The sequence below is a fragment of the Acomys minous genome, assembly GCF_964271855.1.
Source record: "Acomys minous genome assembly, chromosome: 12".
Classification (NCBI taxonomy): Eukaryota; Metazoa; Chordata; class Mammalia; order Rodentia; family Muridae; genus Acomys; species Acomys minous.
In genome coordinates, this window is record NC_140493.1 from 65,789,720 (window position 1) to 65,814,220 (window position 24,501).

The window sequence follows — 24,501 nt, forward strand, 5'->3', positions numbered from 1 at the left end:
AAGAAAGGGAAGCTACCTAAGGGGCAGTGTTAAGGAGAGGAGGCAGTGTTACCAGGACACTAATGGAGAGATGCGTTGCAGGGAGAAAACTCAGGTGAAGACGGGACAAGTCAGAAAATGAGAAGAAGCCAGAAGATTAGAGCTGATGGACAAGTTAATGTGAGGCTTAGTAGAGCAATTCTGGGCCAAGAGAGAAGCCAAATTAAATAAGTCAGGTGGGAAAAGAGTTTGAGTCAGAATATCTGAGTTGAACCATCCAGCGCAGAGCTCAGAAAGAACAAGTAAGGGTGAACTTGTAAAGCACTAAGGCTCAGGCACTGAGAACATTTTGGCCTAAATTAGATTTATGGACTCTAGAAGCTTCCAGAACTAGGCCCAGGTGAGCAAAAGGAGGCAGTAAGCCTCCCAGACAACAACCAAAACAGGAAAAATAAAAGTTACTTTTACAAAATACAACATGTTCTATTAGATGACTGCATGCTTTTTTGTTTTATTTGGTATGTGAGTGTCTGTATGTCTGTGTGTCTGTGTGTCTGTGTGTGTTTGTGTGTGTTTTGTGTGTGTGTCTTTGTGTCTATGTGTGTTTGTGTGTGTTTTGTGTGTGTGTCTTTGTGTGTGTGTGTGTGTGTGTGTGTGTGTGTGTGTTTTCCATTCATGATACCTCTCCATAGACCAGACTGACCAGGCTGCCACTACCCTTTCCTCAGCCTCTTTATTTCGGGCTCATGTCCATCTTATGCTTTGTGGAAGTATTGGCTTTTGATGCCTTAGATCCCACCTGTGTTGATCCAGTGTGCAGGTGTCTCTAGCCAAGCCTGTGAACAGGAAGTCACATCTTCACTAACAGCTCATGGCTGGAGTGAGCTCTGATAAGTCTCGGGGAGAATTTTCTTCATCACGTGTGTGATTTCTGTTTGTTTATGACACACACCCCCAAACTCTAATAATCTGGGGATCTTCCCCAAGTGCTTGCTCAGCTCAGAGCAACCATCATCCCTCCTCCCCATTATCCTCATCTGATTTCTTAGCATCTTTATTTCTCATCTTGAGTGTGAATCTTAAGGAGGGGAGGGGCCACTCCTGAGCAGTGTTTGGAAAGCAAGCCTTAAGATCCCCATGGGCGAAATAGTGAAAAAAGATTCACCTGAATCAGAAAGACTATATGTCTTTTGAGGGAGGAAGTGCTGAATTGTTTCCCTGTGTCACAGGACAGGCTCCCTTAATGGACACCTTGGCCTCTGATGAATTTGAGGAAAGCTAGTTAGCAAGTAGGCCAGGACAGTTCCGAGTGACATCATCTGCAGTCCCTTCCTTGATAATCCATTGTTTTCTGGAGCACCCTAGTATCCTCTGTGATGTCACCACTGTTGTGCAGATACCAACTGCCTGTGGCGAAGTAATTTAGTGTTCACCCTTCGACATACTGTCAAGGATGGGCAGGCTATTTGAGAGACAGAATGGAGAAACAAGCAAAAGTAAGAAAGAACCTTGCCTTCGGTCTTGGTTCAGAACAAGAAGTAAATGGTCCTGGGGAAGGCACAGTGAGTCCTGGGCAGGGATGGGGAACTTCCTGGAGGAGGTGACATTGAGTTAGGCTTTTCAATAAAAAGGCTTAAAAGTGGGAGCTTCTGGGAAGCAGGAGCCCTATCTTTTTCTCTGGGTTCCTAAGAAGCAGGCCCCATCCTGCAAGTTCTGGGTTTTCCTGGGCTGTCTGTGAGGATGGCTTTGTTAATCTGGTGACCATGTTCTGCCCATGCATGGTGTCTCCACTAACACAGGTCTGAAAGATCCAGCAAGTGACTTGGGCATCTTTACCTACCTGACTGCTTGTAGACATCATAAATTTTCTCCTGGCGTCTGAAAGCACATGCTGAGGGCTCTGAAGCCAAGTTGCACCCTGTGAATAAGTTTGAGTAGGCTGTCCCCCGGGTCAGCCTGTGCAGAGAGGTGGAAGAAACCAGATGATTATGAGACACTACCTCCTTATAAAGAGATGAGAGACTTGACATCCACAGAGAGAGAGAACCAAGTCTTGGCTTTCAGAACCAGCTTGGGAAAAGTCTCATCTATCAGTTTACTTGCAGAATCCCCTTCAGGGTGGCAGGCTGGGGCTCAGAAGAAGTTGTGTGTAGAGCATGCACTGTCCCTTGGCTGCTAGCATTGGATCATCCTGAGATAGCTAACCACACCTAACATGTCTTGCTAATGTGATAAAACATTAGAAAGGCACCGATCTCCACACATCCCTCTTTGTTCTGGGTTCCACCATTTACACCTGTGAAGCCACAGCCCAGATTTCTGGAGAATTTACACTTGAGGCTGACCACAGTGCCAGCAATCCCAGAGTAGTCAGTAAGTTTAAAATGTGAATTGGGCCTTTGGTAAATCTCTAGGGCAAAGGTACCTTCAACATCTGTTCTCCTGTGCTCTTTGCCTGCCCTTCTCATGCTCCAGTGACACCGTACTTAAAGCTGCCTGTGTCATCTTTCCTCAGGGCATGCTCATTGCCACTGGAGACTACAGATCAAGGAATCTGACTAGTTTGTAGCTCCAGGTAAAGCACCATAGAAGTGACACACCACACATTCTTCCTACAACTGTGACATGCTTGATTTTCCCTCTGAGAATGCCTTCATAAGTCACCATCTGGACTCACTAGCCAGTCATCTTTCCCCCAGACTCCTGTGCAGGAGTGGGCCATGCCTCTTCCTGTGAGGGCTTGCTCATGGTGTCTGAGGTCTCACCTGGAGTGCCCCAGGCCTTAGTGTCTCCAGCCTGCATTTCAATAGCTGATCACTGCTTTGCTAATGAGATGGCTGCAACTTATTCTGCTGAATCTCTGGGGACCTTTTCATCATTACCTGTCTTTGTTCTGACAGGACCACCACATCCTCCTTGACCTCTACTAGATTATAACAGCCCTGTGGATCATCCCTGACATGATTACTGACTTCATCATTCTTCCCCATCATCCTGACCTAGTTTCCTAGCAACCTTTCTTTTTCATTTATTGATTAGAGCTCTTAAGAGAGCTCTTGAGGTGTGTTTGGAAAGAGAGTTTTTAAGCACCCATGGATGAAGTAGTGAAGCAATGGAAGAGTTGAAGCTCTTTCCTTGTGTCTCAGGGAAGGCTCCTGGAAAGGGCAGCTTTGCTTTTGCTGATTTGGGGAAGATCTAGTCAGCAAGTAGGTATGGGATGCCATGGATTGATAATAGTCCTTCCTGGGCATTGTATTGCAGTCCAGAGAGGCCTTGGTATGCTCTTTGTGGATGTTGTGGTGGCACCACCTACCCTGCCGGCATTTGGTCAGTGCTATAGGTTTCACCCATAGACATGTTTTCAAAGCTGATCAGGCTACTTGGGAGAGAGAATGGAGAGCATGGAGTGGCCAGAGAGAGGCAGAAGGAAGGTGACCTTCAGTCCTGTTGTAAAACAGGAAGAAATAAATGGTCGTGGGAAAGCACAATGAGTCATAGGCAGTGGTTGGTGAACTTCCTGGAGGAAGTGGGGCTTCAGCTGGGCCTGGAGGAAGTCAGACTCAGCAACTGCATACACCTGGAAGGCAAGTGCCTATCCTCAGTTTCCTGAATAGCAGACCACGTCCAAGGATTTCTGACAGTCTGTAAGACAGGCAGGAATCAACAAGGTTGTAGCTGCTGTGTTGGGAGCCCCATCACTTCATTCTGAGTGCCAACAAAGGCCAACAGGAGGCACAGAGAGACTAGGGAGGTGTTCCTCTTAGGATAGGATGTTGACACACCCCTCCTCAGCAAATTCCTGTAGGTTCCTTAGGCGTCTGATTTCAATAACAGGGAGAGATACTCCCATGGGTACCAAGGTCTCAGACATTGAGATGCTTTGGTCTCAGACACATGTGATCAGGGCTTGGTGGTGTTAAGAATGAGGGACTCCAGGGCTTACATGCAGCACATTCGATATGAGCTGACATTGTCCTCTAAATCTGAGAGCTGGCCTAGCTATGCCTTCCATAGCTGAGCGGACTGCAATCAGGGGTGAGGCATAGAAATAGCCATGGTATTGGAGAACATAATGTGGCTTATAGGCCCCAGCTTGATGATAACTTGCCCACTCTTTCTGCACTTCCCTGGGTATCTAGGATTCCCTTACCCTCAGGTTTTTTCTTGGGACTCATTATGGTTTCTCCTGGCCCTATGCCATCAACTAGGCAAGTTCACTTGTGTTTATTTCCCTGCAGGGTCTACTGGGAAGGCATCATCCCAACCCTCCACCATCACTGAGCAGGAACAGGAGATGAACAAATTGGAGAGGCTGACCCTTCAGCTTCAGAGGATGACTTGCGAAAGGGATGAGCTGTGTTTAATCCTCACTCACTGCACTGACAAGGGTTTGAACAACAGGTAGTCATTGTGCCCAGTGCCTTGTTGACTGTCGTCATCCCTCCGTGTCAGTCCCAGGTTTGCTCACATCACAAGAGGCTGCACCTTCATTCAGGGTGTCCTCATGCCCATACTAATTTTCTTGAGTGCATCTGAGTTGTAAAACATGGAGTGTGGGTAGGAGTAAGATGGGGACACAGGCTTCCTGTGCTTCCTCCAATGTAAATCACAATGTAAATCCTGAATTACTGTCTTAGGATAGAGGCAGTAGTGTGTGAGCTCTCATCATGATTTTGTAGAACACTAGACAGCATTAGCTTGTGGGAGATGCTAGGTGCTGTGAGTTTGTGGTGAGTCTTTATACCTGACCAGCAGGTGCTTGGACTCTGGAAGCACCTAGCAGCAACTAGAGGGCCCTGATACCACTTGGTGCCACTCAGTATGTGACTGAAAGGCTGGAAGCTCATCACTGGTCATCTCTGCACTTGTTCATTATATTCTGAGGAAATGCCACCTCCTTATATTTGTTTGAAATCCTAATTATGGTGGTGGGGGCATGCGCTCATGCAGGCACATGCTCATGTGCTATGTTGTGTGGACACGTGCTATGTTGTGTGGATTCCCTCCAGATCCTTGGAGTCAGTTGTGGGTCATTAGGCCTGTGGATTTTTCTGTCTCACAGTTTCTAGTTATACCACTGCTGAGGTCAGGGAGCCCCATGTTGAGCAGCACAGCTCTTGCCCCTGTGCTCACCTTGTTGGCACATAGGAATCTCCTGGGAAATTATAAAAATGCTTTCTTGGAAATACTGATCATGTGCCCTGAGCATCTGTGTAGAAATATGAGCCCAAAATCATATATCCCTGCTCCAAAACAGAATAAGCATCATTACAAGTTTCTAGTGGGCCCAGGGTTGTGCACAGACTCCTGGGAGCTTCTTAGGGAGCCAGAATATTCATTCAGGGCCACTGAAGGAATTCCTGCAACTTGTCTCCCTCTGATTGTCCTGCCTCTGCTTCTTAGGGAGCCAGAATATTCATTCAGGGCCACTGAAGGAATTCCTGCAACTTGTCTCCCTCTGATTGTCCTGCCTCTGCCATCCTGGGGAACTATAGTAAGTTTAATAAACACCATAAAGTCCCAGTACATAGAAGTAAGGATGTTGCATCTCCTGGGCCAGTGTAGTCTAGGATGCAGTCTGAATTCATAGAATCCTTGAAGTCTGTATTCATGGGGTTCTTTGATCCTGGGAAAATACAGGCAGACTTTTGAATTTGAGATGTTGAAAATGGAACATCAGAAGGTGAGAGCAGACTTGAAAAAATTGCCAAAGGACTTAAGTGAGGCTTTGGAAAAGTACAAAAGCTTACTGTGGAGAGTGACTGACTTGGCTGGGAATTCAGCACTTGCATGAATTCTTCTACTTTTCTTTGTCTTTAAGCCAAAGTGAGGGCTCTGGTTCTAGCCTGACTCTCTTAGCAAGCAGCCTGCCTTGTGGCTCTTGAGCTTTTACCTACTGGACTCAGTTTTTCTAAGTGTGAAGAGACTATGAGCCCTTCATTGCACTGTCTTGCCTGCCTCAGGAACATCTAGATAGAAAAAAAAAGTTTGCACCATGAGGGGGTTGTCAGATATACCCCTGGGCCACTGAGACACTGACAGGGGATTTCCAGAGCTGGTTTCAGTGGGACCCATAGATAGCTTATACTCCCAGTGGGTCTCCAGTCCTCTGTCAGAGGGTGTTTGCCCTCTATCTGCTGATATTTTCCCAATACCATGGAAAGGTAATAACAGGGAGGGGCTACTTCCTTTTCTGGAAGGTATATGGATCCCTTTGGTGTCAAGGTTTTCAGAAGGACTTTGAGTCTTTCTGGTATTTGACTGTTTTCAGAATTTGGCCTCCGTCTAGGTGATGCTGGTATGGCTACTATGGGCCCAAGTCTCTGGGGATTCTGGATCTTGCAGGGATGATGGTCCTTGGAGGGGAGGGCAGATAAGGGTTGGCTGGTGCTCACCACATTTTGCTTGTGGTTCAGAATCCTTCACAGTCGGCGCCTGAGTAAATGGACTCAGCTGAAGCAGGAAATAGACACTTCAAGGGTAGAGAACAGAAAGCTGCAGAGGGAACAGATTGTGCTGCAACAGGCCTGTGAGGAGGCAAAGAGGCTCTGTGAGGAAGCCTGTGGGAAGATCTATGGCCGCTCTGCCAAACAGCAGCAGGTAGACTGAGGCAGCAGGGGGAAGCTGCCCACCTGTCACATCACAAACAGACACACCCATGCAACCATCCACCCATCCTGCTGTTCACCTATATCTCATGCAATTGTTCATTTCTATGGTCATTTCCAAATCGTTGAGCAGAGTTAGATGCTTTTGAGAAATTGATAATTGACATGCAAGCCTTCCTGCTTTGCCAGACATTGCAGTCCATTGAGAAAGTCTGCTTGATCACACATTACACATGCACATGCCATTATGATAGGAGGGGTGATGTGTGTGGAGCCACTTAGGGAGTAGCACAGAGCTTTGAGTGATGAAGTCAGGGGTTTGCAGCTCATTTGCTTTGCAGGGGTCATGTGAGGCCACAGGTAAGAGCATCTTGCAGGATTAGAGTCCAGTGCAAATGTCAAATGAGTGTTTTGTGTGTAAGAGTGTTTGTGTGTTTGTGTGTGTGTGTATGCATGTGTGCATGTGCCTAGGTTTCCTTGAGCATGTGTGTGTCTCCATTGCATGTTTGAGTATGGGTGAGTGTCTCTGTGATATTGTGGGTGGGGGTTCTTGTATGTGCTTGTGTGTGTGCATGTGCATATGTGCATCTATGTGTTTTTCTGCATGTGTGTATGTTCACTGTTCATGGATCTTCCTAAACAATGATAGAGACAAACTTAAAGGAGAAAGCACTGTATCAGCTCACTTTGCATGGATCAAACATCACAATTTTTCTGTATTCCCATCTGACTCCCTAGAACAAAAGGACACAAAAACTGATGTAAATTCAAAAGAGTTTCAGGTGTTTGTAGAGGCAAAACTATTTATCTACAAAATATCCTTAGGAGAAAAGCAAAGGAACGGGGCACATTAATGTGAGGATCAAGGTGCCTGAGAGAAAAGAAAGGCTGGCTAAGGGTCAATGACCCCTCCCTGCTCTTGGTGAATACTGACTGCACACTGGATCTTCAGGTGACTTGCTTTGTCTCCCTACAACCTGTTGTTATCATCATCGCCTTCAGCCACTTTCCACCTTTGCTGAACGTGGCTCAGTAAACCACAGCCTTGGAGTTGGGCATGGGTTTTATTTTCTGGGAGATTCTGAGTTGCTTGCTGCTGCATCTCAGTTCAGCAGAAGCCCTCTGCCATGCTGAGGTGTGAGAACAGGGCTGTCTCAGTGCAGCCCCCTTAGGCTCATGGTGCTCTGCAGCACTCACTCTGTGCTGTGTCTGCAGCACTCAGCATCTGCTTGTGTTCAAAGCCATTGACTCTGAGTTAAAATCAACCTCAAGGAGGTTTGGGAGAAGTGAAGACCCTCAGACATTGCTCATGCTATAAAATGGGCTAGCCTTGTAAGAAGCCATGTAAACTTTTTCAGAAAGCTGAGCTATGATCTTCAGGTGGCCCAGCCATTTCAAAGCAAGTGGTGGGTATAGACAGAGAAACCAGGGAACATTAGGATTGCAGCAGAACTCCTCAGAGCATCCCCAAAGTAGAACCTATCCAGATTCCGTCAGTAGATGAGAAAAAGAGTACAATGTGGTCCAGTCCTTCAGTGGAATATTGTTCCTCTTAAATAATACATGCAATCATTTGACCTTCTTTTGGTCAGCCTTCTGTTACTCAAAATCTCTGATGCAATCAAATTACGTGGAGAAAAACTTTATTCTGGCTCCTGGCTATGGATATTTCCTGGTTTCCTGAGCTCACTGTTTTGGGCCCATAGTAAGACAGCCTATAGTTAAGGGAGCTCCATTTGGAGAAACTGTTCAGCTTGGAAGAGTGAGCAAGAGCTAGAAACTGGTCCACCATGATCCAGTGGTCATGTGCAGGGGACCAAGAAAACACTGACAGCCTTGTGAACTTGCTAAGCAGACTTAACTAAGGCTAAGACCCCAGCAGTCTACCTGTCTCTCCATTAAAGTTACAAGACAAACGCTTCATTTACTGAGCTGTCTATGTCACGTGTCCACTATATTCTTATCTCATCCAAGAAAAGTTGAGTTTCTTCTCCATAGTATCACTGGTGATCTCTAATATTATCATTAAGTGAGAAACTAAATGTTTCTGCAATACAGTATGCTTGTCTGTATGCACACATTTACTTGTGTTTTCAGGAGTTTTTGTGTATGCACATCCACAACGCCACTGAGAACCCAATCTTCTAATAAGCAGGCACAGGAAGGACTGGAGGAAAGACTGCAGGACCCACTGAAGCAGAACAAGCTGGTTACCAAAGGAAGGGGCTCAGCAGAAAAGATGCAGCATCACTGTGATGTCTCTGAGATGAGGTAGGAGACCAGGCTGGGAGGAGGGTGAGAGCCAGGTGGGCTTCCTGTACCTGTGTCTCTGTCTTTTTTGTTTCCTGGCCATCTGTGTGCTACACAGCCACAGCCAGATTACCTCAGAGTATTGCACTGGTCCAGTTACCAGGAACTTCTGTTCAGGAAACAGTGTTTTATCTTTAGTGTTTCTGGGGATTGAGTACCCCTTCTCCCTTCTGACCTCTCTGGTAGGTATGCTCTGAGTACCTTGTTCCCGAGGTCTCCCCATAAATACTCCTAGTCCCAACCGCAACAGGAAGAGCATCACTTGTGGAAAACAGTGAGTCCAATGACACTGTATTTTCCTTAAGAAACATCACCTTTAGAGGTCAGTTCCTACCCTTGGGCAGATTAGCATGCAGCACACTCCTGGTGATTACAAGCTCTCTGCAGTACACACCCATTTCCTGTGAGCTGCAAGGAATGACCTGTGGGTAGCCATGTCAAATTCTGCCATGTCAGAAATCCCATGCTTAGGCTGCACTCTGTGACCTTCAAGATGCTGACTTTTGCTGAAGGAGGTCTTATGTTCTAGGCTATCCTTGGACTACTTACCTTTGAAAGAAGTAGGGAAGTCCCTACTGAGAACTACCCAGAAGATCAAGGAAGTTCTTACAGGGAGCTATTCAGAGAAATAGAAAGTTCTTACAGGGAGCTATTCAGGCCATTGTATTCTTGCTAGGGGGCTAACAACAGTGGGATTAGAATAGACCCTATTGATCTCACTATATAAACTCTTACTCACCCGCATTAAAGGAAGTCTTGATCAGACTTGACTCATTATTTCTCTATACCCCACTTTCAATCCCCGCTCCCTCTTTCAGGTGAACCCTGGTTCAATTTGTCTCGCAGGCCAGGACACATCAATGACCTCCACTGAATGATCATGCTGGATTGTTGAGGTAAAAAGAGCTGGTGTGAGCTGAACTGTTGACATGGCACGCCCTCACCAGGCCTGTCTTCCTTCCTCCCCTAGGTATGAAATAGTCCAGTGTGATGTGAAACAGGCCACAGCACAGTGTGGCAGCTCCCTGCAGACAGAGCTGCTACTGCAGAAGCATTAGGTTGCCAGGCAAGTGAGCCACCATCCCATCCCATCCTCAGCAGCTATGGCAACCCTGCGGTGGACTCTCTGCCTTGACTTTGGTATCCTTAGTGTACAAGGGCCCTGATTTATCTAGCAGGTAGCCCAGCAAGAGTGCTTCTATGTCTCGTTGATTGTCATTTCCTCATGACAGCACATTTGAGTGGATTGAGGGGGCCGAAAGAGCCACAGATAACTTGAACACAACATTCTCTTACTAGAATCAAGGCCTCCCCAGAAAAACATCTACTTGGAATTGTGAACTCACCAATAAGGCAAAAACCAACCACCCTCCAGGCGATGCAGCCACAATCTTATCAATGTGTCTGTTGGCTCACTATAACAGGAGAAAAGAAAGCATAAAAATAATCTAGAAGTTCAGAAAACCCAAGTCAAGGATTATGCAGAGCCCCAACACTCACCAGCAAGTGGTCTCAGTGAGAAGCACAAGACCAGGCAGGCTATGTTCCTGAGCAAGAGTTACTCTATCAGGGGCTTTGTCAAGCTGACTGAGTCCTCAGCCCTCCTTATGTGGGAAGAAATATGTCGTGGAAGACTGTGTTGATGCCACACAGTTATCCAGACACACCATACCCCAAGGCATCATATTCTTTCTCCAGTAGAGTGTTGAAGCTACTCCATATCACACACGTGTGATGCTGAAGTTAGTGCTCTTAAGATGATGGCAGTGCCTTTTTGGCTATGTTAGTCATTTTTTTCTCCAATAAAGAAAATGACTGTTTTCTTCTGTTTCAAGCCTGCACTGAAGTGCCTGGCTCTGACAATGGATTCAAAGAAGACAGCTGGCAGTTTGGGGCAGACAGATGCTCCCTGTGTACTTGTTGGGTCTCAAACACTCACAGTCCTATGTTGTCTGAAATAATCAAACAGTGACCAACACATTACAGAATCAGCCTGCTGCAGACTTTATCCTTTTTCACAGGTAAAAGGCTGTGTATCGCAGGCTGTGTATATTGCATCAGCAGTGGGTGCTAAGCTTCTTTATGGCCATGAAGACTGCTCTAGGAACCACCACACAACGATAAGCTCATGCCCAGTAGGTTCTAACAATCATGTGGCTAGGAAACTTCAGATAATATGGTGCTCGAGAGCTGTGTCCACCATTGCTGGATAATGTGAAGTCAGTTTTAAAAAGACTTCACCTTTAAAAGATGCCATTCCAAAATTATCCAGAGGCAGTGTGGCAACCTACATTCAGTACAAAGTGGTTGACTCTAAGCTTCATAGACTCTGATCAGATCCAACTGAGTATAAAGGAAAGATACATAGGAATCACTTTGCACATATGATGGTACAACAACTAGGTAGTGGAATCAAATAGACCCTTCAGGGAGTGTGGCCTGAGCTGCCACTAGTGCTGTGCCTGCAGCTGATGAGGACTGAGCATGAAACTCAGATGGCCAAAACATCAAGATCAAAGATAAATTTGAGTTTTCAGAGCAATTAACACTTGCAGAGTTTTTGGCAAAAAAAAAAAAAAAAAACCACGAGGCCCCACAAATCATCCACTGAGTCCCAGTGGAGACATAATATCCAATAGTGGATATTATGTGGTTAATCTGTTCCCCAGAGGTGGAAGTTCAAGTAATTAGATTTGCTAAAGAAGCGTGTAAAAAGAGAGGAGGTCATGCCATCGTTGAAGATGAGTGCTGCAAAAACATGGAGCTTGAGTTGCCAGGAACTAATTTAGACTCACACACACAGCCTATAAATCTGTGACTGGCTTTCCATTTTATCCAGGATATGAAGTTTATCCTCCACAAATAAGTTATACCCAATGTCAAGGAATTTGGGATTCCTGTTCCTCTCTTGATAAAGCATCCTGTGAAAGATGGAGGCTTACATTGTAAAGTTTAAGCTGACTGACCTGAAAATAGTAACGAGTGAATCCCACTGAGATTTCTACTGGCTCAATTCTGATCCTGTGTGGCTGCAGTTGCTCAGTTCTCAAGGTTGTGGGTTTGGCCCAGGTCATTATTGGACATAACTCTGTAGGGGATGTAAGAGCTTTGACAGTTATTCAAGCTAACAACCTAAGAAACCTCGCTGTCAGCAGCTTAATGTGAACAACACAGACTTGTGAATGGAAAACAGTGTTCAATGCAGAACACTGAGCAGCCAGTTCAGAGTCAAGGAAACAAATCTGTATCCAGACAAGCACTGCTATGTGCAGGATGCGTTTGTAAAAATGAAACAAACAAACAAAAAAAACTATGGGTTTCTGAGGAAAAGCCTTTGCCTGCTAGAGATTGTATGCTACGAAATGATTGGTACACATCAAGATGAGCTTTGAAATGTTTACCTCATCTGGGATGTAAAGATTTGAGCTAAGGATATGCTGTGGCCCAGGTAGACAAGGGAAGGATTTCCACACAGAAAGTGGAATGCCCTCATGCTGAATATGCTCCTGGGAGGGCCTCACACTGGGTTGCCCTCATGTTGACTGTGCTGCTGGGAGGGCCTCACACTGGGATGCCCTCATGCTGACTGTGCTCACACTGGGATGCCCTCATGCTGACTGTGCTCCTGGGAGGTCTTCACACTTGGATGCCCTCATGCTGAATATGCTCCTGGGAGGGCTTCACAAGTGCTGAGGCATCCAGGAGAAGTCTTAAAGGTGTAAATTGGTGCTTGTCCTGATGGATCATCAAAGATACTTTAGTGAAGATCAGTTAAGAGAATTTGAAAGACTTTGAGGCAAAACCCGTAACATGTCTCATCTAAGACTTGATGTACCAAGCCCCAAAGAGGCATGGCTACACTCATCTTGAAAAGATTATTACAATCAGCAACTGACTTTCTACCATATTTCCAAGACCAGCCAAAAGCTGTAGGTCTGTGCTCCCAATTCTACAGCAAGAGAGTGCTGCTTAGCTTGATTTTTTCATTTGGTCTTTGGTTTGAGTTTTGTTTTCTTTGGGTTTTTGTTTTTCTATTTCTTTGAGGTTTTACTTATTTCTTATTTCTTTTGTTCTTATTGGTTTGTTATTTTGCTATGGCTGTACACTGCATATAAGGACTTCCACTTTTAAGCCCCTATTAAATAAAACAAACATATTTTATGAATAAAAAAGTGATCTCCAACTCTTCACTCTTTTTTTTCCGAGATAGGGTTTCTCTGTAGCCTTGGCTGTCCTGGACTCACTTTGTAGACCAGGCTGGCCTTGAACTCATAGCGATCCACCTGCCTCTGCCTCCTGAGTGCTGGGATTAAAGGCATGCACCACCAAGCCTGGCTCAACTCTTGTCTCTTAAGACTCTTCTTTAGTCAGGTGTGGTGTCACAGTCCTGTAACCCCAGAGCTCACAGGCAGAGATGGATCTGTGCAAGTTGCAAAGATCTTGAGACACATGGTGAGTTCCTATCTGCCAGGGCTACACGGGTGAACTGAACTTTGGATGTGGATACTGTGGCAAACCCTGTGATGGAAAAGTATCCATATTGCATCATTCTGGTCATATATTTATCTACCCCTAAAATACAGTACTCTATGGATGACCATGTGGAACAAATCAATGAGAAACCCAACAGTTTTGCTCTAATGTCTCTCAGTAAATAAGAACACTAACCAAGGGAATATAAATAAATCAGGAAACACAGAACTATCAGCCTGGTTTCCTTGAGATACAGGAGCAGTGATAACTGCACAGCAGAAATAATAGATTCCAAGATGTAATGGGATCTGTTTTTTTTTCTTTTGGTTTTGTCATTAGTTTCCATGCTATTGTTATTGACAATGTATTTGGCATCTTTGGGTGTTTGTTTGTTTGGCTTTTTGGCTTTTTTCTCTATGTATGGGTGTTTTACCTGCTGAAGGACAGGGCACCATGGGCATGCAATTTCCTCCTAGGCCTGCAGAGGGCATTGAGTTCCACCTGGAACTAAAGTTACAGAAGATTGTTAACTGCCCTGTGGGTCCTCTGAGAAACAAATGCTCAGAATGGATGAGCCATCTCCCAGCCCCTGCACTTGATTTTGTCCTTCCATCTTTGTGTGCCTTACTAGTTGGACTGGATCACATCTAATCAAAGAGAGAAGTTTCTCAAGACCCATAGAGACACATACATGAGGTAGGTATGCTAATTGTAGCTAATGAGGCTACCAGGCATCCAAAAAAACTAGAGCTCAAAGAACCCGTTTTCTTGTGAGAAACTCCAGGCACTCAAATCTCTCCTGTAGACTGTATCTAATACCCACCATCCTACCAAGGATGATTGCCAGCCTGTTTGCATCAGAGGAAAGGGACTGCCTAATGTTGGAAACTAAGAAAGTGGTCCTGGGTCAGAAAGAGATCTCTTCCTGATAACACTAATTGTATTGAGAGTGAGTGTATTTCTGGTACTGGAGAGATGGCTCAGGGGTTAAGAGTATGTTTCCATCCAACCTGCCCCCATTGTGATCATAACACTGACCAAGGCTGAGGGGCAGTAAACTTCTATTGCTGGAGTTTCTGGCTGAGACCCATACAGCAGCACAGAAGCCTACAAACATGTTAAAGGTAATTGAGGTCACACAGGAGACCTCTGAGCATCCTGCTGTGTTAGTAGAGTACCCTCTAAGGTTTACTATACCTATACACCCAGGGACCCAGATGCACAACAGGTTGTTGTTCAACACTGCTTCTGTCACTGGATTGGCCACAGAAATTAGAAGTTTAAAATATTAGAAGCATTTGAAGGTGTAAATAGGTTCTAATGGCTGGAGGTAACTCAAAATGTGTTTAACAAAAAGAGAATTGACTGAGAGCTAGAGGCACAAGAGATTTGCCAAGCACATATTGGTAGCCCTATTTGAAAATCTGAATAATAAACCAGCCAGATGCAACAGGCAAGAAGGAGGCCAAGAGATAAGTAAAGCCCTCTTAGAGAAAACCAATGTGACCACTAAAAGAAAAAATAATGTAGGAAAAATGAATGCCCTAATTAGTAAGTCTGGCACCTTTTTCTTCCAGAGTCAGAAAAGTGGAAAGGCCCAGGTTCCTATGCTTTATTCACCCTGGAGCACAGGACAACACTTACACATGGGAATGAATAACTTGACTTTTTAGTAGACACTAAGGTGACACATTCAATCCTTAAGAATTCCCTATGACAATTGACTGACTAAAAAAATCACAGTCCAAGGGGACAACTTCCCTACTGTCACTGGACCAGCAACCATTTCATTGACCTTGGGAGCGGTACAAATATCTCAGTTGTTATTTGTCCTGTCTGATGGCTCCTGCCCACTGTGGAAAGAGACCTCTTGCATAAACTGAAGGCACCATCATTTTCTCCGATAATGAGAAACAGACTTCCAGATTCTAAAATAAAATAAAATAAAGGTGATTTGCTTTTTCTCAAAACAATTATTTTCTACCTGAAAACTCTGCCACCAATTAACATACACAGTTTCGCTATCTCGCAGACTTAGAGAAGAGGTTCCCAGGGCCAATGGGCACAACTAACTCCCAAGACTTCTTCTACACCAAGTTTTGATAATTGTTCAACTAACCAGTTTGGCTATTCTTGTCCAGGTTAAATAAAACCCAGTGACTTTGGAAGCAAAATAAGGAATGACAGTCTATATTGGCTGGCTTAGAGAGGCAGGCATTCTGATGCTCTGAAGAAACATGGGTCCTAGGATTATAGATCTGCTCAAGGTCTGAGGGCAGCGAATAAGAGGGTTGAAAGCACTCACGCCACAGTTCTGAACCCATACTCTCTTGTAGGCTCTGTTTCTTAACAATTAAACTTTATTATACAACCCAACTAGCTTACACAAGAGGGAAAAAAAAGGTTAAAGGGAAAAAAAGAGTGAACCTTCCAGTATCCGTTCCACGGGTCCTTAGGTGTCTATGGCCTGCATGCTGGTCCAGTCTGTTTGCTGATCCTCCTTTTGATCCACGTGTGTTTAAGCCCAGTCTCCCTGCTGTCCCTCTCTCCTCTCCGCCTGCCTGTCTCACGTGTAAAGGGCAGTCTCCTTCTCCCATTGAGGGTCGATCAGAAAAACAATAGTCCAAGTGGAGTCCCCAGGTCAGCTTCCTGAATTCCAGGCCCAGGATGGCTCCACCCAGTCTATCTCAAGGTATCCACAGTGTGACCAAGGGTAAAGCCCGCCAAGACTGCTTTCACCTGTGACAAAGCTTACAGTCCTTCCCACACTCTCTCATGAGTCCAATTCCTCCAGAGAACCCAGGGTAGACTCTCTTGGAACAGAAAGATACACTCTTCAGCCTCGCATTGCTAGAAGTGATTAAATCTATCTTTGCTTTATAATGGACAAATTAAGAGGGAGTTAAAAGTGAGCAACTTATTTAGACCAGATTCTCTCAAGGATTTAAAAAAATTTTCCAGCCCTGTTTCATGAGACACTAAGCACTGACTTCCTTCCCTTCTGTCACAAGTTTCCTAGGACCATACTCTTACATTATGCAGGTGGCCTCGTCCTAACCACTGAACCTGAAGCAGATGTTAAGAGGACCACAAAGGGACTGCTGCAAAGGTTCCAGACCCTGGGCTACAGAGCGTCAGCTAAGATAGTCCAACTTTGCACATCAGAGGCCTCCTACAAGGGGGAATCAAAAAGAGCCTATCTCAAAGTAGGATTGCTGCCATCCTTCAGATCAGAACTCCAAAGACTAAGAGACAGTTTTGTGAGTTCCAAGGTGTGATTGCATATTAATTACCACCTCTAGATACCAGGGTGTGCAGAGATAGTGAAGCTTCCATACACCAGAACAAAAGGAGTCACTCAGCCCCTAATCTGGACTGAAACTGAACAAAAGGCCTTTGAGTCTTTAAAGACATCTGACTTTGACTCTAGCCCTAGCATTTCTAGATTTATCAAAACCTTTTCATGTTTGTTCATGAAACAAATGATACTGTAAAGGGGTTTTAATGCAATCTTTAGGGCCATGGATGTATACTGTGGCATACCTGTCTAAATTACTGGAACCTCTAGCCTCAGCACAACCTACTTGTCTAAGAGCTGTGGTGGCTGCCACTGTTCTAGTGATAAAGGCTGACAAGTTATCAGGAGTTTGTGCCGACATCAACTCATGCAGTCGAGGCCCCCCTCCAAAGAACACCAGAATGCTGGCTGTCTAACACTTGTGTGACCCCCTACCAGGCTCTAATCCTGAACCATCCTTGAGTCTGGTTTGAGAAACCCATGACCATCAATCCTGCTACCCATTTACCTGACGATGACCCACAGATGCTCACTCATAACTGTCTTGAGGTAAAGACCATGAACCAGGGAACTGGGCATCTGCTGAGCTGAATGAGAACAGGCAGGCCCTGGAGGTAGGCAGTCCAGGGCAAGATGCATAGCCCACTTGTCATGAAGAGAGAGGAGGCCTCATTGCAGCCCTCCAAATAGGGGTGCTCCTGAGGAGGGGCCACACCTAGCCATCCCTGGCACCAGAACTTCTGAGCATAGTACCACCAGCAGCAACAGCACAGCCAGTCCAGCCAGCAAAAGCATACCCTCCCAGCCCCAGGGCATCCCTGCCATCTCCATCAGCCATCCTGGGGTCAGGGTGCTTGGCCCCATTGATCACCTCTAGGATAGAGACCGCTCTGCAATCCCTGGTTCTAGCACTCACTTCTGGGCCCTGGCTAGCATCACCAGGTACAGCGTCTGCTTCCTGCTTCAGATCAGCACAACTAGACCCAGTGCTCCTGCCTGGCTCAGTGCCTCAGGTCACGCTTGGCACTTCTAGGATCCAGGCAGATCCTGAAGGCCATTGAGACGCCATGGCATCTGGTTCCTGTTTATCTCAGTCACTGCCACAGCTCTTACCATTGCTGGCTTTGAACTCATGGACCACATTGTGTCTCTGTGACCAGCTATGTAGGGCTGCCTCAGGATGGTGCTGACAGCCCCCACAGTCTCTGTTCATCCAGTGTCAGTCCCCTAGAGTCTTGTAGCCACTCAGTCATCCCACCAGCTGTATCTCAGGCCAGTGCTCTTGGATGCAAGTCAGCAGAGCCAGTCCCATAGATCCCTTCTGGACCAGCCTAGCTGCCTGCATCAGCCACCAATGGTCCTCATGCAGTCTCAGCAATGAGTTGAAGGCCCAGAACGAACTAGTCCTCCTAAGGCTACCCTGCTGAGTCCCAAACAGTTAAGGCTGAAGTGCCCACTTCTTAGCCCAGAAAAACCCCACTACTCAAAAAACCCCACATGGGCCCAAAGAAGGCCCTGTGGTTCTCTTGGATGAGTGGTTCATGGGCCTCTAGTGATTCCTGGTACCTGTTCTCCTGTTTACCCTGGACAGGCACCTTTCTGATGCCTAACTACAGCACCTGAACTGAGACTTTTGATTATAAAAACAAAAAGTGCTATGCTATTTTTATAACACTAAAAGAAAAACCAGAAAGAAATAGAGTTGATGTAGAACTTACTGGATTAGGATCTCAACACCTGAGTAGACACAGATCCCCTGACAGCTCTCATCAAGTTTAGGGTCCAAAGAACGTGATTCAGAGGAAAAATGTTCACAGAGATCTAGAAAACAGCATTCCAGGCTGACCATAGTCTGGCTTGTCTTTACAGGGACTGTCAGGACGATACAAACCTGAGCAGGGGCTTTAATAAAGCCATATGATGTAGGAACCCTGAGTCTCCCCCTTTGTATGCTTCACCTAATGGTTGTTGTATCCAATTTACCAGTGCCACCATTTCAGAGTATGTCACTTGCCACATGTGGCTCTGGACAAAGGCATTTGACTTTTCTTGCAGGTTGAGGCATCTTAGCAATGATCTACAAGATGCCCTACTGAATGACTGTGTGCTGGTTTTTTGTTTTGTGTGTGTGTGTGTGTGTGTGTGTGTGTGTGTGTGTGTGTGTGTGTGTTTCAACACATGATACCTCTCCATAGCCCAGGCTGACCACTTACTTCCCATTACCCTGTCCTCAGCCTCTTGATTCCAGGTTTGGGTCATCATATGCTTTTTGAGAGTGTTTGCTTTTGATGTCTTGGGTCCCACGTGTGCTGACTCAAGCTCAACTGATCCAACCAGACCTGTGAACAGATTACCACATCTTCACTAAGAGCTTCATGGCTGAGGTGAGCTCCATTGAGGCTCTGGGGGATATTTTCATCACTAATATGTGGTTTCTCGTGTTTTTTACCTCCTTACCTCAAACTGTAACAGTCTGAGGATCTTCCCCCAAATGCTTGGTCTTGTCAAGGAATCATCATGCCTCCTCCCTGTTATCCTGACCTGATTTTTCAGCATCTTTATTGCTCTCCTTATTGAGTATAAATCTTAGGAAGGGGAAGGGCCATTCCTGAGCAGTGTTTTTACAGTAAGCCTTCAAATCCACATGGAAGAAATAATGAATAAAATATTCTACTGAAACAGAGAAACTCTCTAGTTTTGGAGGAAGTGTGCCAAAGGCTCTCTCTCTCTGACACTGGACAGGTTCCTTTAATGGACACCTTGGTCTCTGGTGAATTTGAGGAGAACTAGTTAGCAGGTTGGCCAGGGCAGTGCCATGTGACATCACCAGTAGTCCCTTCCCTGAGAATCCATTGTATCCTGGAGAGCCCTAGCATGCTCTGTGATGTCACCCCTGTTGTGGGGATACCAACTGCCTGTGGAAAAGTCATTCAGTGTTTATAGGGTTCACCCTTCAACATGTTGTCTTGGCTGAGCAGGTTATTTGGGAGAGAGAATGGAGCGCTTGGAAGAACCAAGGAGAGGCCAAAAGAATCTGCCCTTCCGTCTTGGTGCAGAACAAAAAGAAATAAATGGTCCTGGGGAAGGCACAGTGAGTCGTGGACAGGCCATGGGGAGCTTCCTGGAGGAGGTGAGGCTGAGCTGGGCCTTTCAGTGAGGGACTCAAAAGCTGGGAGCTTCTGGGAAGCAGGAGGCCTACCCTGTTCCTCTGGGTTTCTAAAGCGCTGGCCCCATCCTGCCAGCTCTGGATTTTCTTGGGCTATCAGTGAGGATGGCTTTGTTAATCTGGTGACAATGGGCCTCTAGTATTCCCTTCCCCCCAGGATTCTCCTTGGGACTCAGCATGTTCTCCCTGGTCGGTACCACCAACCAGGCAAGTTCACTTGTGCTTATCTCTCTACAGGGTCTACTGGGAAGGCATCATCCCAACCACCCACCATCACTGAGCAGGAGCAGCAAATGAAGAAGTTGGAGAAACTGACCATACTGATACACAGCATGACTTGTGAGAGAGATTAATTGCATGGGATCCTGGCCCATTACACTGACAAGGATTTGAACAACAGGTAGTCATTGTGCCCAGTTCTCTCTTGAGTGTCTTGACCCCTCTGCATCAACCCCAGCTTCCCTCACATCGCCGGAGGCTGCACCACCAGGGTGTCCTCACGCTCAAGCAAGTTTTCCTGAGTGATTATGAGATGCAGAATTTGAAGCCCAGGCAGGAGTCAATAGAGACACAGCTTGTCCTGCTTCCTCCAAAGGAAAAGCAGAGCCTGGAGCCTGGATTACAGTCCAGGAGTATGGGCAGTAGCTTTTAAGGGGCCTTGAAAGAACTTGGCTTATGGGAAATGCTAAGAATCATGAGTTTAAGATGAATCTTTGCACTTGACTAGCAGATGCCTGGAGTTTGGTTGCTCCTGGCAGCACTTGTTGGGGGTCTGGTCCCACATGGATCCTCTCAGTGTGTGACTGAAAGGCCTGGAGCTCATCACTGAGCCTCTCTGGTCTTCTGTGTTAGACTTTGAGACAATACCACACCCATGTATTCCTTTAGAATGGTATGTGTGTGTCTGTCTGTCTGTCTGTCTGTGCCTGTGTGTCTATGTCTGTGTGTGTTTGTATGTGCATGGGCACATGTGTACCTGGGAGCAAGGAGGCACATGATATCTACAATGTAGACACTTTCTGAATTCTCTCCAGATAGTCATAAGGTTGAGAGTAGGTGAGGGTTGAGAATTTTCCTGTCTCATAGATTTAAGGTGTTGTCAATGCTGAGGCCAAGGAGCCTCACTTTTAGCAGCACAACTCTTGGCCACTGTGCACACCTAGGTGGCACATTGGAATCTACTACTGAGTTTATAAACCTCACTCCTAGAAATATTAAGTACTCTGGGCATCCACATAGCAATAGGAAGCCAGGATGAATCCCCACTCTGTAAAGAGGAGAAACGTCATCACAGGTTCTAGTAGGTCCAGGCCTATGGCACAGACTTTAGGGAACTTCCTAGAGAGTTAGTCTCTTTCTGCAGGTGCAGTGGAGAAGCTATGCAGCCCAGCTCCCTCCCACTTGGTCCACTGCCTCTGCTGACTTGGGCCCGGAATAATAAGTTTAATAAACACCAGGAGGTCCCAGTATCTAGGAGTCAGGAAGTGGCATCTCCTTGGCTGGGTAGTCTAGGAGTCGGTCCAAATTTATGTGATCCTTGAGGCCTGTTTTTATGGGGTTCTTTGCTCTTGGGGACATGCCCTACTACAGGCTGAATTTTGAACTGGAAATGATGAATAGGGAACAGCAGAAAGTGATGCTGGCCCTGCAGAAATTGCCGAAGGAGTTAAGCAAGACCTTGGACAAGTACAAGGAGCTGGTGGAGGAGACTGAATCCTGCTGGTGAGTGACTGACTTGTCTAGGACCCCAGCACTTGAAGGGACCACAGTGATGCTCTGGTTCTAGCCTGTCTGCCTGTTAGCAAGCAGCCTGCCTGTGACTCTTGGACTGTACCCCTTGGTCTCAGTTCTGCTCAGTGTGAAGAGACTCTGCTGTCCATGACAGGATCCCTTAGAAAAAGCATTGCTCAAGGAGGAGGAAGTCAGGCAGCCCAAAGCCTTTGAGTCTGTGGCAGGGGATTTACAGAGCTGGTTTCTGTGGGATTCATATATTGTATTCCTGATCAACCTCTTGTCCTCCTCAGTGATGATTTGTCTCTGTCTGCTGAAGTTTTCCTCATACCATGAACTGATAAGAGCAGGTGGGGTTACTTCCTGTTCTGGGAGGTCCATGAATCTCTTCTGGTGTCAAGGTTTTCAGAAGTATTTTGACTCTTTCTGCAATTTGGCAACTGTCTGGATTTAGCATACCTCTAGGTAATGCTGTTAATGCCACTGTGGTTCACAGTCAGGGCCTCTCTGGGGACCAGGGACCTTACAGGGGTGATGATTCTTGGAGGTGGGGAGACTGATAGACATCGTTGGGGACTATAGGCCATATGGCCAATGTTCAGCCATCTTGTCAAAGTCTGCACCGTTAAGTCTCTGTTTTTCCCAGAGCTTGCCTTTCACCAGAAACTAGCTGACCCTGTTGTGGGTCAGCAGTTAGACTAAAGACAGATAGAGATGGAGCAACCCTGTTATGGTTTAGCAGTTAGACTAGACAAAGATGGAGCAAGATACCCTGTGTGGCAGGACCTTATGACCCTGCCTAGAATTCCCTGTGTTTTGAGAAAAGCCTGCAGCTGGGTTGCTATAGCAATATGCTTCCCTGCCTTCTGACTTATAAAAGCTGCTGCCTGACTAATAAAGTTTGAGAGCTTGATCAATCAGACTTGCTCTCCTTCTTTGTGTCTTGCATTCCAACAGGTGAACCTCCTCCCAAGTTTTAGTCGAACCCCGCAGGCCAGGGCAAGTGGCGCCCAATGTGGGGCTCAAGGAACAGAGCACTCACCTGTCTGTCGCACTTCTGAAATGGCCGGTCACCCTGCATCACCCGAAAAAGGTCCCTGTCACTGTCTTTTCCTATTGAAATCTAATTAATGATATTTTGTGTGTTAGATACTTTCATGAGGATATTAAAAATGTATTAGATGAAGGTGAAATTTTTCTTAAAGAACTTGGAAAAATAGAATAGTTGTCCTACCCAGTCCTCCCTTAAGGACCTCTATTAAAGCCAAAGTCTGTAAATCTCCTCTGCCTGAAGAGTCCCATCCCAGACCTGGACTCTAGTCGAGGAATTAGGTAAGGCGGCCACCACTCTTCTTTGTTTGTCTTCTTTGTCTGTCTCTCTGTCTCTCCACATTCTTTAGTTTCGCTCTGAAGCTCGAGCATTTGAGTTAGTCACAATGTCAGGGTTGCTCTTTGCCTGTGCCAGGAGATAGTGTACCTCCTGACGGGGAAGCTGGAAGACGTTCCTGACCTCCAGTCCCCTTCTACTTGGGGAGCGCTCTTGGCCTGCTTGATCACTGGGTCCAATTGCTCACTTGGTTCTGGTTTTGTTGTAGTCTAGACTACTGTGGCCTTTTGGCGTCATTTTCTGTTTTTGTTTATTTGTGTCTATTTGTGTGGACTTTCTTGATATGAGACAGAAAGAATCAACCCCCTGGACTGTTGTCTTAGACCACTGGATGGACTGATGAATTAGGGCACATAAATTGTCCCTCATAGTGAAGAAAGACAAACTTGTCACTTTTTTGTCTTTGTCTGGTGTTTAAATATTTTATATATTATATTCTGTTGGAGAAAAAAAGAACAAAATTTCATCTGCTGGCCGTTAGTTCTAACTCGTTTCAATGATTCTAAAGAAAAATAACAAAAACTGACAAACTAGCTCTGTCCTTGGAGCCAGGCTGCCTGGATCAAACTGACAGGAAGCCCAAGGCTGCCTGAACTCCTAATGATGTGCTCTAAACTCCAGCCAGACCAAATCCCTCAAACATGGCAAGTGCAAGGTCACTACCCACAACAGAAAAAATTAGGAGGCTAAAAAATGAGAGCTAATATGATGAGTCTTTCTAGGAACTGCGTGGTAAGGAATGATCAGATAAAGCCACTGATAAGGTCTTTTTCAGTCCTAGTCATTCCTTGGACTCCTTGGTGATGGGCTCTGAATACCTTTCACTATAGAGGCTGTGCATTTTCAATAGGGGCTTGTGTGCAGAAACATCCTGGGCAGGATGCCAACTCAGATACTCCTAGTTTTTCTACTATCTTTCACTGGTTCTGCCTTTAGCATTTAACATTTAAGTGTAAGATCCTTTTAAATTATGCTATAAAATTAAAGAAACATTTTGTCTGTTTTACTTCATGTTTGTTTCTTATTGGCTTTAAAGGTATAAATTTATTGTGTTCTGTATATCTTGGTTAAAATCTTTAAAATCTATAACAAATAGTTATGCTTATAATTTAAGGCCAGAGCCATTCTAACAGCAAATAAAATGAACCAACTTAAGAAACTGATCTCCAACAGTAATAGACTTATAAAAAATAAAATTTTAAACAATGTTTCTTTAATAAAGATGTTAAAACTACATCTCCAGCATATATCTGTGAACTTTTATCTAAGGATTAATAATTTCCTTATTAAATATGATGTTTAAAATTTAGGTTCAAACTGTTGCTTAAAATATATGAGTGCATGTGCGTTTGTAACACAGATATTATGTGATTCAATCCTAGTTCAAAGCACTGTAAAAAATCTGGTTTTAAGTTCTAAAAATTATGGTTATACTCTATGATTTCATTCTTAAACAAATGTAACAGGACTTGTTTTGTTAATTACATTATAGTCAACATAAAGTATTAATAACTTTAATTTTTTCTATAAATTATAAATTAAATATATT

General features: G+C 45.4%; 1 protein-coding gene and 1 long non-coding RNA gene across 5 annotated transcripts; both read left to right on the forward strand.

Moving 5' to 3' along the window:
- The first annotated feature begins 1,394 nt into the window (after positions 1 to 1,394).
- Positions 1,395 to 11,474, forward strand: LOC311579796 (uncharacterized protein). Of its 4 annotated transcripts, none has more exons than XR_014773249.1 (5): positions 1,408 to 1,541; positions 4,218 to 4,380; positions 7,413 to 7,539; positions 8,685 to 8,858; positions 9,716 to 11,474. XR_014773249.1 is itself a non-coding variant. In XM_084750634.1 (4 exons), the coding sequence occupies exons 1-4, from the start codon at positions 1,433 to 1,435 to the stop codon at positions 9,717 to 9,719; spliced, it is 384 nt and encodes a 127-aa protein (XP_084606760.1). In that variant the 5' UTR covers positions 1,395 to 1,432; the 3' UTR covers positions 9,720 to 11,474. The 4 variants fall into 4 exon arrangements, 2 of the variants coding, with proteins under 2 accessions (XP_084606760.1, XP_084606759.1); XR_014773250.1 differs by lacking the exon at positions 7,413 to 7,539 and having other exon boundaries at positions 9,716 to 10,037; positions 10,468 to 11,474; XM_084750634.1 differs by lacking the exon at positions 7,413 to 7,539 and having other exon boundaries at positions 1,395 to 1,475.
- An 8,108-nt stretch (positions 11,475 to 19,582) lies between these two features.
- LOC311578726 lies at positions 19,583 to 23,864 on the forward strand. Its single transcript, XR_014772946.1, has 4 exons — positions 19,583 to 19,798; positions 20,072 to 20,234; positions 21,425 to 21,556; positions 22,523 to 23,864. It is a non-coding gene; the product is annotated as an uncharacterized lncRNA (long non-coding RNA).
- Positions 23,865 to 24,501: the final 637 nt, after the last annotated feature.

What these genes read in the sequence shown, in the direction of transcription:
- LOC311579796 (XM_084750633.1), top strand. Translation starts at nt 1,433, where the DNA reads ATGGGCAGGCTATTTGAGAGACAGAATGGAGAAACAAGCAAAAGTAAG. An exon ending in ATGGTCCTGGGGAAGGCACA is followed by an intron (nt 1,542 to 4,217) that starts GTGAGTCCTGGG and finishes ATTTCCCTGCAG; the next exon opens with GGTCTACTGGGAAGGCATCA. An exon ending in GACAAGGGTTTGAACAACAG is followed by an intron (nt 4,381 to 8,684) that starts GTAGTCATTGTG and finishes TTGTGTTTTCAG; the next exon opens with GAGTTTTTGTGTATGCACAT.